A 14207-nucleotide genomic window follows, 5' to 3' on the forward strand; every position below is an offset into this window, starting at 1 on the left:
CTCCCTTCCCTTGTACATGTTAAATATGTTATAGTATATCCTAGATATAATATATATGTGTAGAACCGTATAGTTCTCTTATTGTACAAGAAGAATAGCATCCAAATTCTTAAAGGAAAAGTTAAATGAGTTTACAGTAGGAGATAGTATATTTCCAAGGACTGATACAAAGTGAAGTATACAATAACAGTAATATTTTGTGATCATCAACTATGAATGACTTTATTTAGCTATTTTCAAATATACAATGATCCAAGACAATTCTAAAGCACTTATAATGTAAAATGTTATTCACTTCTAGATAAAGAAAAGAATATGTAGTTATTCCTTAAAGATACACCTTAACACTACCAAACCTATTTAGATACTTAAATAAAAATAAATATATCTGTTTATTAATTTGTAGTTTGGCAAGATTTTGGTACATAGCTGATGATGCACATTTCTGAAAAGAGATAGAGACTGGCACTTTATTTTACTGGTGCAGGGAAATCCCAAGCAAGGAAACTCCCTCAATATTATACAAGTTATCGGTTATTTTCTCTGCAATTTTTAGAGTTGACTAAAGAAGTGTTGACAAGTGCATTAGAAATCCTATGCATGACAAGTTTTTTTTGTTGTTGTTGTTGTTGAGGCAATTGAGGTTAAGTGACTTACCTAGGGTCTGCGTGCCAAGTTTTAAAATGTTTTATTATATTTTTATTTTGCTAAATACTTACCATTTATATATTAATCTGGTTTCAGCTGCACTGGAAGTGCCTTCTAAACTGAGTTGATGCCTTTGACCTAGATCTCTGAAAGGTTAAGTGCTTTGTTCAGGGTGATGTGACCAATACGTATCATCAGGAGAACATGAACCCAGATCTTCTCTGTCTTGGAGACTACACCATACTGCCTCTCTAATAAACATGGGAAACAATCTTGTCAAGCCAGTAGAAATTTCAGAGCACTCTCCCTCCTTATTAGTTGATTTATAAAATCTGGCCTGCAAGCAATTTTGTTAATTTATTTGAATTAGGAAAAAAATATAGTCTTAGGAATTGTTTTTGCTATTGCGTACTATTCCTCTGTAAATAAATTAAGTCCCCAGTGACTGCATAATTAAATGGGGCCGTTTATACATTTCTGAACTTGTTAACATTTTTGAAACCAAACCAGGTACTAGACATGATATTTTCCTTGCTCTGTCTGGAATTTCTATGCATGGTGTCTAGGCTAGTCTTGTTTCATTATTTACTTTGGCTCTGACTCTTGGCTCCTTCTCCTAGTTTTTGCTTGGAGCAAAATGGATTCCAAATATTAAAAGATAGAGATGCACATTGGGTAAGCAAGTGGCTGCTAGGTGCTGTTTTTGTTGTAATAATGCCAAGCCATTTAACCTAGGTCATGAAATGACATCTTGACAAAGTAGCAATGCAGTTTTCACACAATTCTTTTTGCTGCATACTTCCAAATTATATAAGCCCCTTGCTTTTACCTATAGAATATTATTTGTATATTTTTGCTTTGGAAAAAGTTTGTTGTAAATGTGATTCATGAAAAATATATTTTTCATTCAACTTACATGCTGATTCTGTATTTGCACTCTCTGGTTTTGAATTTTTCTTTTGTATGAACTGAGTCTTACAGAATAAATGTATGTAGAATACAATCCCCAAGGGAGATAATGATGTGAGTCCATGTGGGGAATGTATATCTAAGAACTGAAATTGAACATGCAACTCCAATTGCTTTTTCAAAAAAAAAATTAAAACACTTTATTAGAAACCACTAAAATTAGTTAAATAAAACTAAATTCAAAAAATGTAAAGTCCTTCTTTTAAAAATGATACATTTTTATCCATTTGATTATTAAATATATTCTCTATTACTTCATTTTTTTTTTAGCAATTCTCTGCTATTACTTTTAGTACAAGATGTCTAACTAATAGGAAATTTGTCTTGTGGGTCAGGTTAGACTTTTACTTGAGTCCTCTCTAATTCATAGTCATTTTAGAATATTTCATTTTTATAAAATCCTTCTGAATCATCTGTAAATTAGATAGGTTTTCCAGAACCCTTTTCAGTATCCTGATCTACCTTTTTTCAATTCACAGTTTCATTCTCCCATATTTTTCTCTTTGCCATAGAGGATTCACCTCTCATTTCTTGCGGCCCTTCATTTCCATCAGAATCTTTAGTTCCCCAATTGCATCCTGAGAAATACTTCACTAAAGCTAGCAGATGAAAAATTCCTTGAGGGCAGAGATTTTTTTTCTCTTTGTTTTTATATTCCCCCATCTGGCATAGAACCTTGCACATAACTGGCATTTAAATGTTGAATTGAAATTAAAAGTACTTCCTTCTAGCCACTTTTCCTTTGATGAGATTAATTGCTTATTTGCAGAATTTTCTTGGTTTTCTTAAATTGTACAGAAAGAAGTAATTTTATATTATAAAATTGAATCAACAAATTTCTGTTAAAGGGTAAACTATAGAAAATAGTTTATCTTATTATATTAAACATTATCCTTTCCTACTAAAGCTATTGATCTAATGTCATGTATTATTTAGAAGCAATTGCTTAATTTTTTGAAACTTTGAATAAGAGCATTTCTCATCAATAACCTTATTGATGAGCCATTCTCCAATTGATAAATGGTCAAAGGATATGAACAGACAATTCTCAGATGAAGAAATTGAAACTATTTCTAGCCATATGAAAAGATGCTCCAAGTCATTATTAATCAGAGAAATGCAAATTAAGACAATTCTGAGATACCATTACATACCTGTCAGATTGGCTAGAATGACAGGGAAAGATAATGCAGAATGTTGGGGGGGGGGGAACAGGGACACTAATACATTGTTGGTGGAATTGTGAATACATCCAGCCATTCTGGAGAGCAATTTGGAACTATGCTCAAAAAGTTATCAAACTGTGCATACCCTTTGATCCATCAGTGTTTCTACTGGGCTTATCTCCCAAAGAAATCTTAAGGGAAAGGGACCTGTATGTGTACGAATGTTTGTGGCAGGTCTCTTTGCAGTGGCTGGAAACTGAAAATTGAATGAATGCCCATCAATTGGAGAATGGCTGAATAAATTGTGGTATGTGAATATTATGGAATATTATTATTCAGTAAGAAATGATCAGCAGGATGATTTCAGAAAGGCCTGGAAAAACTTACGTGAACTGATTCTGAGTGAAATGAGCAGGACCAGGAATCATCATATACTTCAACAGCAATACTGTATGATGACCAATTCTGACAATTCAACAATGAAATGAACCAAATCAGTTCCAATAGAGCAGTAATGAACTGAACCAGCTAAACCCAGCGAAAGAACTCTGGAGATGACTATGAACCATTACATAGAATTCCCAATCCCTATATTTTTGTCCTGCATTTTTGATTTCCTTCACAGGCTAATAGTACACTATTTCAAAGTCTGATTCTTTCTGTACAGCAAAATAACTGTTAAGACATGTATACTTATATTTTATTTAATTTATACTTTAACATATTTAACATATATTGGTAACCTGCCATGGGTGGGGGGGGGGGGGTAATGAGGGAAGAAGGGGAAAATTTGGAACAAAAGGTTTGTCAATGCTGTAAAATTACCCATGCATATAACTTGTATTGATGTTTTCTCTCTCTCTCTTTTTAAAAAATCTCCTACCTGTTTTATTTCCTCAAGATATTGATGAGTGCTTGGATCCAAAAGTATGCAGGAATGGCAGCTGTTCCAACCTTGAGGGTTCTTACATGTGTACGTGCCACAAAGGTTACAACCCAACTCCTGATAGAAAGCAATGCAAAGGTAACTACATTAATGAACATGCTTCTTTTAAAATCTGATTGGTTCTTCTTAAGTTGCCAGTCTTCTGGTGTGTGGTATTGTTGGGGTTCAAAGGAGAGTGCTAAAAAGGTTGGGGTTACAGTTGGGTGTTATGACGTGTTTCAAAAGAATTTGTAAGCTTAGACAAATCTCCAAGTCAGGAGGCAAAGTTTATTAGAATTGTAATAACAATTAAAGCGGGCAAGTTCCAAAAAACTTTAGGAAGGAACCAGGAGCAAGAAGATAAATTTATAGGAAAAAGATTGAAAGATCAGGTGCATCATATCACTGATATGCTAATTTTATGGCTTAGAAGTGGAATTGAAGAGGTAGAATCTCAGACTTGGAGCTGAGGAGTGGTCTGATATGCACCCCGTTATTGAATTCTATGACTTAGAGGTAGAGTTGTATCCCATTATTGAATTTTGTGGCTTAGATTATCTCAGAAACTTTATTATTACTGACCAACAGATTATTATCTGACAGCCCACATTGTTTGTGGAACTACAGCACTCCCAAAGCCAGGTAGCCTTAAGGTAGCCTGATTGCTACATCCTCCTTAGGAGCCATACTATATCATTATCAATTGGGAACTTTAGGGGACCTGAACAGTAGTTTAATATGGTAGCCAAAAATATAAGAAAACTTTCTACTAAGGTACTTTTCACAGTCACAGAATGTGAATATTAGCAGCATTCTTGTAGCTTTTTAATTCAAGCTATGTCTGAAGGAAATTAGGTTTGATTTAGGAAGAAAAAACAAAATAAGTAATCTCAAATGTGATCTCAAGTAATCTCAAAATGGAACAAGTTCCCTTTCATTAATAGTCATTTTCCAGGGAACAGATGATCAGTTGTAAAATATATTACAGGGAGATTTCTTTTTTTGGCTAGCCATCAAAACCCTATCCATCCATCCATCTCTAAAATTGTGATTCATTAATTTTGGGACCAGAACAACTCTTGATGGCCATTTACTGAGTGAAAGTATATTGATGGATGTCGTATACATGGCTCCAAAATCACAGGCCTTTGCATTATTAGCATTATATTACATTATAAGCTTTTAGATTTCTTTCAGAGAAACATTTAGGGTGGTTTATACTGTGGTCAGACCACATCTGGAATATTATATTTATTTTTGGTTGTCCAATTTTTGGAAGAACATTAATAAACTAGAGAATCACTCTAAGAAACTCTAAATGATTAACCTGAAAAAGAAAAAAGTTAGGGGGAATCTGAGCCTTCTTTTAAAGTATTTAATGGGGTGTCATGTGAAAGCAGAATTTGGCTTGTTTTGCTTGTTGTAATGGACTGAGGGGTTAAATTTCAATTCATGCTAAAAAAAAAATTCTAATAATTAGAGCTGTCCAGAAGAGGGCTGTTTTTGTGTCTAATGAATTCTTCTTCCCTTGAATGTCTTCAATCAAGGTATACTTCTACCACAGTGCCAAGTATATGTTAGGTGCTTAGTAGATGCTTTTTTCATGCATTCAGTCACTCAAACCTAGGTGACTCTTCATCAGGGATCTTTTAGAGATAGGGATCATAATAGATGACCTTTATGGTCTCTTCCAGCTCTGAATTTCTGTGACTTTGAATAAAAGTGCTTATCCAGTACATTTCTTGAAGTGGAAACTTTTCTTCACCAAACACATTTTAGTTTGCCTAGGAGAGAAAACAAATTCATTTTTAATAATGAGTGTGAACTACTCCATTAAAAAAAAATGCTACTGAAGTCTATTCTTAGAGGGAAAATTGAGAAAGAAGAGTGATAAGCTGGATTTCCTCGGTGTCAGTGATTCAGATTAGTATTTGGTATAGTAAGTTAACTCTTTCACTAAACTAGTTATGTTCTAAATAAAACCCAGTGGCATGAAAGAGTTGCTTCTCAGGATGTTGGCAATTTTCTTACAAGAGGAAAGAAAAATCTGGGCCACTTTTTCCTACTTGCCTATATTGTTTCTATATTGCCTATAAACTGTCCTTTACCACTTATTTCCTATGTACTCTTATTCACTTGTCACCCACTCCTTTCCTTCAGGAAGCCTATTTTCTAATGAAGTAAAACAGCATTTAAAAGAGTATAAGAAATGAGGACTAGCTGGGAATTGGAGTAGAAAATTCTGCTCTATAGGATAAAGCCAAACATTTAGATACAAGAGTTTGAAGAGGCAATGGGCAAAGTCCAAGTCTGTGGTTAGAAGAAATGAGGATGATGGCCAGAAGCAAAAGAAATTGTGTTAGGATGAATGAGAATTTGGGAAGTCTTGCTTCCCAGAAAGATAAGGGAAAAGCTCACAGTAACACAGATGAGGAACCCTTGGAATGTTCGTTTCCTTATTTCCTTTTTGTGAACAATACCTTTCTTGCTTATGCACATTGCTTTGAAGTTTTCAGTGTGCTTTTGTACTCATTATCTTATTTGATCTTCCCCAGTAAACTTTGGGGGTATGTAGAGTATGTCTAATTATTAATATCATTGTTTACATTTATTAAAGCATTGTGGTATATTAAAAAGAAGTTCAAGATATTTTACAAAAAATATCCAAATTAGTAGTTAGAATAGTCCTTTGTTTTAGTCATATAGAGGTAGTGTAGCATATTAAGAAGGGTACTTGACTGAGTTTAGAAGAACAGCCATTTTAATATTACTACAGGCATCTTGCTAAACTGAGCCACATCACTGAGGCTCAGTTTTTCCATCTATAAAATAGCTATAATAATGGGCTGTGAAGATCAAATCAGATAATTTGTATAAAGTATTTTGAAATTCATAAAGGATTACATAAGTGTCAGTTGCTTACTATGTTACAATCTTAAACACATGTGATATCTTTCAGAATATTTAAATAAAAATTTGTCTCAATATTTGTTCGAGGCCTCTTATTAAATCATTTCTTTTTTTCTTTGAATTTCTTGCAGCCTTCCTAAAACCAGTCACATTTTCTCCTTATTTTCCCTTTAAAACAAGTCTTATTTTTCTTTTATACTAGTCACACTTTCCTATTCTAGATTTTTATGTTTATAATGAAAAAGAAACTATTGTTCATAGTTCAGTACTCTCCCAGTATTTTTTGTTTTATGTTTCTAGTACTCAAGTCTTTCTTTCTCTACCCTATTTTCTTTATTCCTCATTTTATTCATACACCTTTTTTTTAAGTCTTCTCATGCTTTTGAAATTCTGCCTTTCATGTAATTCCCATGGTCTAGGACTGTTTGTCAGTTATACTGTGGTGCTCATAGCCTTCTCCTTTCTTAAGAACTTAGCATGTTCTATTGAACATTTTTTATTTCTCTCTAAAGAGTTTCTGTGAATGTGGTGATATAGATTTTTGAATTAGTTTAACATTTTATTAGTCTTACCTTTAATTTTTTTTGGAACAGGAAGCAGAAGCTTTTTACTTTGGTCAGTCAAATATTTTGTAAATTTCTATTTATTAAATGTCTACTGTGTGCCACACTGCAAAGTACTAAATGTTGTGATAAGTGCTATATCTGTAAATAATTATTACTATTCTGCAATGTACTATTCACTGGGATATATTGGGAACATAAGATATACAACATGAGGTATATGAGAGAATATCAGCTTTGTGTTTTTCCAAAGATGCCAGAGAAACTGGCATCCTCCTGAGATTTCTTTTTCATCTGAGTATGAGCCTCTAGACAGTGGCATTGGTCCTGAACTGAAGATTGATTTGTAAGAATTGGAGAGAGAGAGAGTATTTTGTAATCTGACTGACTACTTAATTAAATGATTACCTGTTTAGCCAAGAGGTTTAGTTTAAAATATTTACTTATCTTTTTATTTACAGATATTGATGAATGTCAGCATGGTAACCTTTGCACTCACGGGCACTGCAAAAACACAGAGGGTTCATTCAAGTGTACCTGTGGAAAAGGTTATCATTTGTCTGCAGCAAAAGACCAATGTGAAGGTAGGGATATGGTACAAGTATTATTGAGTTTAGCTGAATTATAGACTTTCTGTAATTCACATACATATATATGTGCATATATGTATATACACATAGACATATAGTTATTAGCACCTCTAAGCTGCTGCATTTGCAAGAATATATTATGAAAACCACTTTTTGTTAGAGAATTAGGAACAATAATATGAGCAAGTTAATTGCTCTTAGAAGGCTTCAGGTAGTTTTATAGTTATTATAAGTATCAGGAACCAAGAAAAGCAGTGTTCTTTGTTAAATAACAATACATGTAAAGATTTTAAATCACGTGCAGATAGGAAAATACATGCCTATACAAAGTGACATTTAAAGCCACAAAATTATTGCTGTTCTATAAATATAGAACTGAGACTCAAAGAAATTGAATTGCTCTAGTTACTACTGTAAGCAAGTGGCTAATCCTGTCTTCCCATTCAAGACTCCAGAACATAAGTTCTTTGAGGGAAAAGACTATTTGATTTATTGCAGTCAATCAGCACACATTGTATTCCTGGTTGATTACAACACACTGTATTAGGAATCCTGGAAAATAAATTAGGAATCCTGGAACTAAAAAGCAGGTTGAGAAACCTAAGCTTTAACGATGAGGATAGCATGATTTTATGTGTATGCTTAAGTAAAGTCTAATGTGTATGTATGATATATGTGAGCATATACAGATAGACAAACATTATGAAAGGTAACTTAGGATAGTAACCAGGACTCAGAAGTGTTAAGGAGGATGGTTAAATTAATCTAAAACAGTAGGGCATATCAAAAGGAATGAACAAGTGAAGTTTTCTTTAGGAAGTCATTGGTGTCATTATCAAGGGCAATTACAGTGGAAGAAAGGTGAAGTAATGTAAAGAAAATGGAAGAATCAGTGGTATCACTTTTTTAGAATCAGGTATACCAGATTCTATTTTAAAATAGAAGAATAAGTTAATAAAATAAAAGTTAATAAAAATTAAAGATATCCATGGTAATCTGATAATTGGAGAGTAGAATATAGGCAACAGATCACTTATCACTAGTAATATAGGCAATTTGGTCAAATAGAGGGAGAATCATATGATAGTAATAGAATATTTTGAAGCTTTTTTTCTATTGCAAAATAGATTTTCCTGTTAGGAAGTTTTAATTCACAGAAGATTGCTACTGAAAATTGCAAGTTGAATTCTCAAATTTATGGTAGAACAATTTCTGAAATAAATCAGATAATACATGAATGATAAAAGTACTTTTTAAAACACTGCTTCATATGTTTAATTTTGGTTCAACAGATATTGATGAATGCGAGCACCACCATCTGTGCACAAATGGACAATGTAGAAATACAGAAGGATCTTTCAGGTGCTTATGTGATCAGGGTTACAGAGCATCTGCAGTAGGAGACCATTGTGAAGGTAAAGGACTTGGCTGTGAAACCCAATTCCTACATACAACTTTAGAACTCTTAATACAGATTGGTTAGTCCAAACTACTTATTTCATAGTTGGAATTGAAGCTCTGAGAAGCAACATGATTTCTTAATATCACATGAAAAGATTATGGTAGAGCTAGGACTGAGTCTTAAGCTTCATAAGGCTTTTAGCCCATTGTTATTTTTATTACTCCCCAAGTTTCGCTGTAATAGTTATTTTAACAGAAGTCAGAATAACTCTTCTTATCTACAAATTATTTAGAAAAGGGTTGAAGTTTAAAATGAATTTCTAATAAATCAGAGAACACATAGATGTGAAAATTTGTTGTATAAATCAGAATCCCCCAATTTCAAAGTTGGAAGGGGATTTAATAATTATAATAATAATTATTTAATAATTAATAATAACAACAATAAAATAATAATAATAGACTATCCAGTCTATTCCATATCAAAAAAAATTCTTAGTACAACTTCACTTAAAACTTTTTTCCCCTCCAAGTCACCATTCAGCCTTGGCTTGGATGAAGTCCTCCAGTGAGAAGGAGTTCACTACCTTTCAAAGTAACCAGTTTCATTCTTGAATAGATCTAATTACTATCCAATTTTTTCCCTCCTTAGTTCTAAGTTGCATTGTTGCAACTTCTGCCCATTCTTCTGGTTCTGCCTTATGGGACCAAATAGAATCCATTTCAGTACATTGCTACATTATAGTTTTTAAGTGTATGAAGATAGTTACTATGTTCCTCTTGAGTCTTCTTTCTAGACTAAAATGTCTCAAGTTTTTTTTTTATCTGATCCTTGTATGGCATTAGGCTCAATGCCTTTCACAGTTGTGGTTGTTCCACTATAGAATATCTCCTGTTCTTCAGTGTTTTCATACGATGTAGAATTCAAAAGTGAATACAGAATTCTAGATATTGTCTGATTTAAGGCAGCACATGAAACTTGATCAACTTTTTCCTGGAAGGCTCTCTCTTAATGCAGCCTACATTTTATTGCCTGCTGTATCATAGTATTGACTCATATTTAATTTACAATCCACTAAAGTTCCAAGACTTTTATCATAAAAATTGCTTTCATTCCATACTTCCTTCCATTTTGTACTTGTGAAATCAATGTATTGAATCTAAATGTAAGATTTACATTTACCTCCTGTAAATGTAATTTTGTCCACTTTTTTACCCTTCAAGATTGTTTTTATATCCTGGTTTTTTTGTTCTGCCTGGTCTTTTAACACTAATTTTCTCTGAAGCTCAGATTAATTTTTGATTTTTGGTATAAGCTTCTTGAAATAATTGCTATTTGGGAAATACCAGTGGTTGCTGCCACGCTTTTCGTGAGTTTATTTGCATGAATTACTTTTCTTCTTGTTTAGAGATGGAAGGAGGTTTGGTGCATGGACTTGCATTATTTTATAGCATAATAAAAATAATTAAGGATATAAAGAAATAAAGTTGCTACTAAGTCCTCTATTCTGACCCCAGAAGTGGAATGGGTCAGAGAGCTAAAGCTCTGATAATGAATCACCACTAGATGGGGATCTTTCTATGTTTTGCACTTTGAAGAATCTTGGCCTGTATTGTTCTATTTCTTCAAAAGCCCAGATCTTTGAACCCCAAAATGTATGAAAAGTCAAACTATAATATTTTAAAATCAAACTTACTCATTATTATCAAAATAGAACAAAGTGCCACAATCAGAATAAAATTTTGATAGGAAGTCACCTTTTTCACATGTATATTAAATAACAGAAACCTAAGTACAACCAGATACTTTTGTATGTCATTCCTGTTTCCCTAGCTATATAAACATAATTGGCTTTCTTACAGCTATTGAGATATTAAGTATTGAGATAAGAAAACAAATTTTAGAATTAGTGGGGTCAAGTTCAAAGCCTCCCTGTACTTGTAGATGTAATGGTAGAACAGAAAGATTGTTGCTTTTATTGTCAGAGAATCTGGGCTTAAATCCTCTTTTGCAATGGAAAAACCATTGTCTTCGAAGTCAGAGAGTTTTAATTCAGATCTTGGCCTCATTTCTTAATGTCTGTGACTTTGTATAAGAGTGTCTCTGTGCCTCAATTTCCACTCCTCGTGCATTAGATGATCTTTAAGATACTTTCCATCCAGTACAACACATAAGATCTTACGACTTCCTATGAAAACTTGGGGAAGACTCTAGGACTCAATTTTTCTCATGTAAAATGAGGGAGCCAGACTAGATTTTGTATAGTCAAGTGTCTGCTTTAAAGTGTAATTCTATGAATTTTCAGTTCCCTTTGAAGCTTTACCAGTGGATCACAAACATGATCATTTCTTCCAAGTTTGAATGGCATCTGGTAGTAAACTGGTAAATGACTGAGGACCAATGTAGATGAGGATGGAAAAAATTACTACCTATGTTGGCCATGATATGTTGAATTTGCTTTTTGTTGGCATGGTGATCCTAATACAAATTGAGAAAATAATCGAAATTATTATCTAGTTCTGTCTTGACTATAATGTGAAAATCTGATTTTAAACTTGCTTCTCTGTACTAAATTTTTTTCTAGGATTTGGGTTTTGCTACTTCCTGTGAGTTTAGAAGAACAGACTTACTTATATTAGCATGTTATACTGTTTATCTCTTAATCTGTTCTTCTCCCAAGCAAAACAGAAAAAATGGAGACAAATCAATGCAAATTTTTTCTCTAATCTTCATCATTTTCTCTCTTAGGTAGAAGAGTAGACAGTTCTTAAACTTGTAATTAGGAAGACTTGAGTTCAAATCCTTTCTGAGATTTGCTTAAATTGTATGACTGTGCAAGTCGTTTAACCTCTATGTAAAATGACAGACGGGGTTGGACTCAACCTTTAATTTCTTTTCCAAATTATAAGTGGGTGATCCTATTATCCCTTGTATTTTCCTCCTAATCAGAGATAACTTTTTTTTTTAAATAAGAGAGTAATTCTACCAGTCATCTACTTTAAAAAGGGAATTTTTATTTTACAACACCTCCATCTCTGGAATGCCAATTTAAAAACAAATACAGCTAGCTTTTACAGAGCTTAAGACAGTGATTTCGGCAAACAGAATCTCAAAATTTTGGGAAGTCACTGAAAACCAAAGGCTTCCTTTTGACAAAGTTTTATTCCTAGGATTTCCATATGACACCAGTGACCAAAATACCTTTCTCCACTTCTTCACAGGAGCAAAAGCATCAGGTTAAAGTGGATTACTACTCTACTTTACTTTAGTCAATGTGATTTGACTTTGATTTGTGTTTTTATGCTATGCCCAGATTCAGGAATATGTTAAATATGTATATGTGCTATTGAGAAAGTGTTATTTTAAATTTGTGATAGGCTGTAAACTGTGGGCAGCCTTCTCTCTTTAAAAAACAAATGGTAAATGACTAAGAAACCATATGTAAATGGTTAAGAAATCAATTAAGTTGGTTCTTTTTACCAGGAGAAAATTCACTCTGTAAACAATTTTCATATGAATGTATTATAAGAACCAATCTAACATTCGTAGTTTAGATATCACCTGAAACAGATTTAAAGTATCATCAAAACTAATAAACAATAGTTTCCATATTGAGCTTTTTCTGTAATTTATTGTAGTAGGAAGAACAGTAATTATTAGTAGGAAATGAGATAAAATACTATATCATTAAAAACAGAAGAGATAAATTTTGTTTCTTAGCTTTTTGTTTTGTTAATAATTTGAAATTCTTAATCATGGAGAAGAGGGAATATTTGTGTATGTTAGATTCTTAAGCTTTGACTATGACTTCCTCTAATAGCAGAGAGGTAGATGACTAATTCATTCAGCACAAGAGAATTATTAATTTTTTCCTTTTTTCTCAGAATCATAATTAAAGCTAATTAATAATTTAAGACATATTTATTTTTAAAATTTATTCTTCATATATTTATCAACAATTCCTAAAAAGATTCAATCCAGTTAGTGATTTTACCCTTATCTTTTATTTCAACATTTTCCGGTTTGAAGATCCAACCTTTCTTCTTCCCCATCTATATTTAGTCCACATAACTCAGTATATAGTTGCTAATACTACCTGTGTGCCAAAAGGATATTTATTTCGTTTGTTTGAGATTCAATTTTGTCATGTATAAAGTACTATAGATAGAATAATCCTTGCACTACTTTCTTTGCAGGGCTCTTGCAAGGAAAGTGTTTTGTAAGCCGTAAAGCACTATATGATATGTTGCTATAACAAAGTAATAACTAACAATAATTCAACTAAACTTGGTCTTTTCAAGGAAATTATAGATTAGTAGGGAGGAATAATACACATGTACAATTAATTGTAGTATATGCAATTTTGTAATTGGAAAGTAGCGGGGTTTAACACATTGGAAGCAGACTTTAGAAATAGGAAGACCTGGGCAGCTAGGTGGTACAGTAGATAGAGCTCCAGCCCTGATGTTAGGAGGATGTGAGTTCAAATCTGGTTGCAGACACTTAACATCTCCTAGCTAAGTGACTAGTCACTTAGCACTTGGAAAGTAGCGGGGTTTAACACATTGGAAGCAGACTAAGTGACTAGTCACTTAGCCCCAATTGCTTCAGGCAAAAAAGAAGAAGAAGAAGAAGAAGAAGTAGGAAGACCTGTGTTAAGCATTATCTTTAACACCTTCTCATTGTGGTCGATGACACATACTGGCTGTGGTCTTTTCATGACTGGGACCTAAGCAAATTTCTTAGGACTATTAAGTTGCAGAGCTTTTGTTAATCTGTATTTGTAAAAGGAGTTTCATCACTGGAAGTTCTTTGCAATAATGAAATCACAAGTCAGACAAAAAATTGGTGTCAAAAGAGAATAATAAAAAAGATTTGGGGAAGAAGAAATCACTTTTGACTAGAGAGATGGTAAAAATCTTAATAAAGGAGATGGGTGGCAGCAGAGCTAGATCCTGAAGAAAAGGAATGTTTTCAACAAAGATAGGTGTTGAGGGAGATCATTACAAGTAAAAGGAACAGTGTATATACAAA

The 14207-nt window shown here is 33.0% G+C and overlaps 1 protein-coding gene across 6 annotated transcripts in view; it reads left to right on the forward strand.

The window, feature by feature from the left end:
• The window catches only part of LTBP1 (latent transforming growth factor beta binding protein 1), a 421971-nt gene that overhangs the window by 320309 nt on the left and 87455 nt on the right, over nucleotides 1-14207 (forward strand). For all 6 annotated transcript variants that reach the window (XM_031951251.1, XM_031951252.1, XM_031951253.1 and 3 more), the window contains 3 exons: nucleotides 3685-3807; nucleotides 7643-7765; nucleotides 9064-9186. In XM_031951251.1, the coding sequence (XP_031807111.1) occupies nucleotides 3685-3807; nucleotides 7643-7765; nucleotides 9064-9186 (369 nt within the window). The remainder of the gene's footprint in view (nucleotides 1-3684; nucleotides 3808-7642; nucleotides 7766-9063; nucleotides 9187-14207) is intronic.

The sequence above is a fragment of the Sarcophilus harrisii genome, chromosome 2 (genome assembly GCF_902635505.1).
Source record: "Sarcophilus harrisii chromosome 2, mSarHar1.11, whole genome shotgun sequence".
Classification (NCBI taxonomy): Eukaryota; Metazoa; Chordata; class Mammalia; order Dasyuromorphia; family Dasyuridae; genus Sarcophilus; species Sarcophilus harrisii.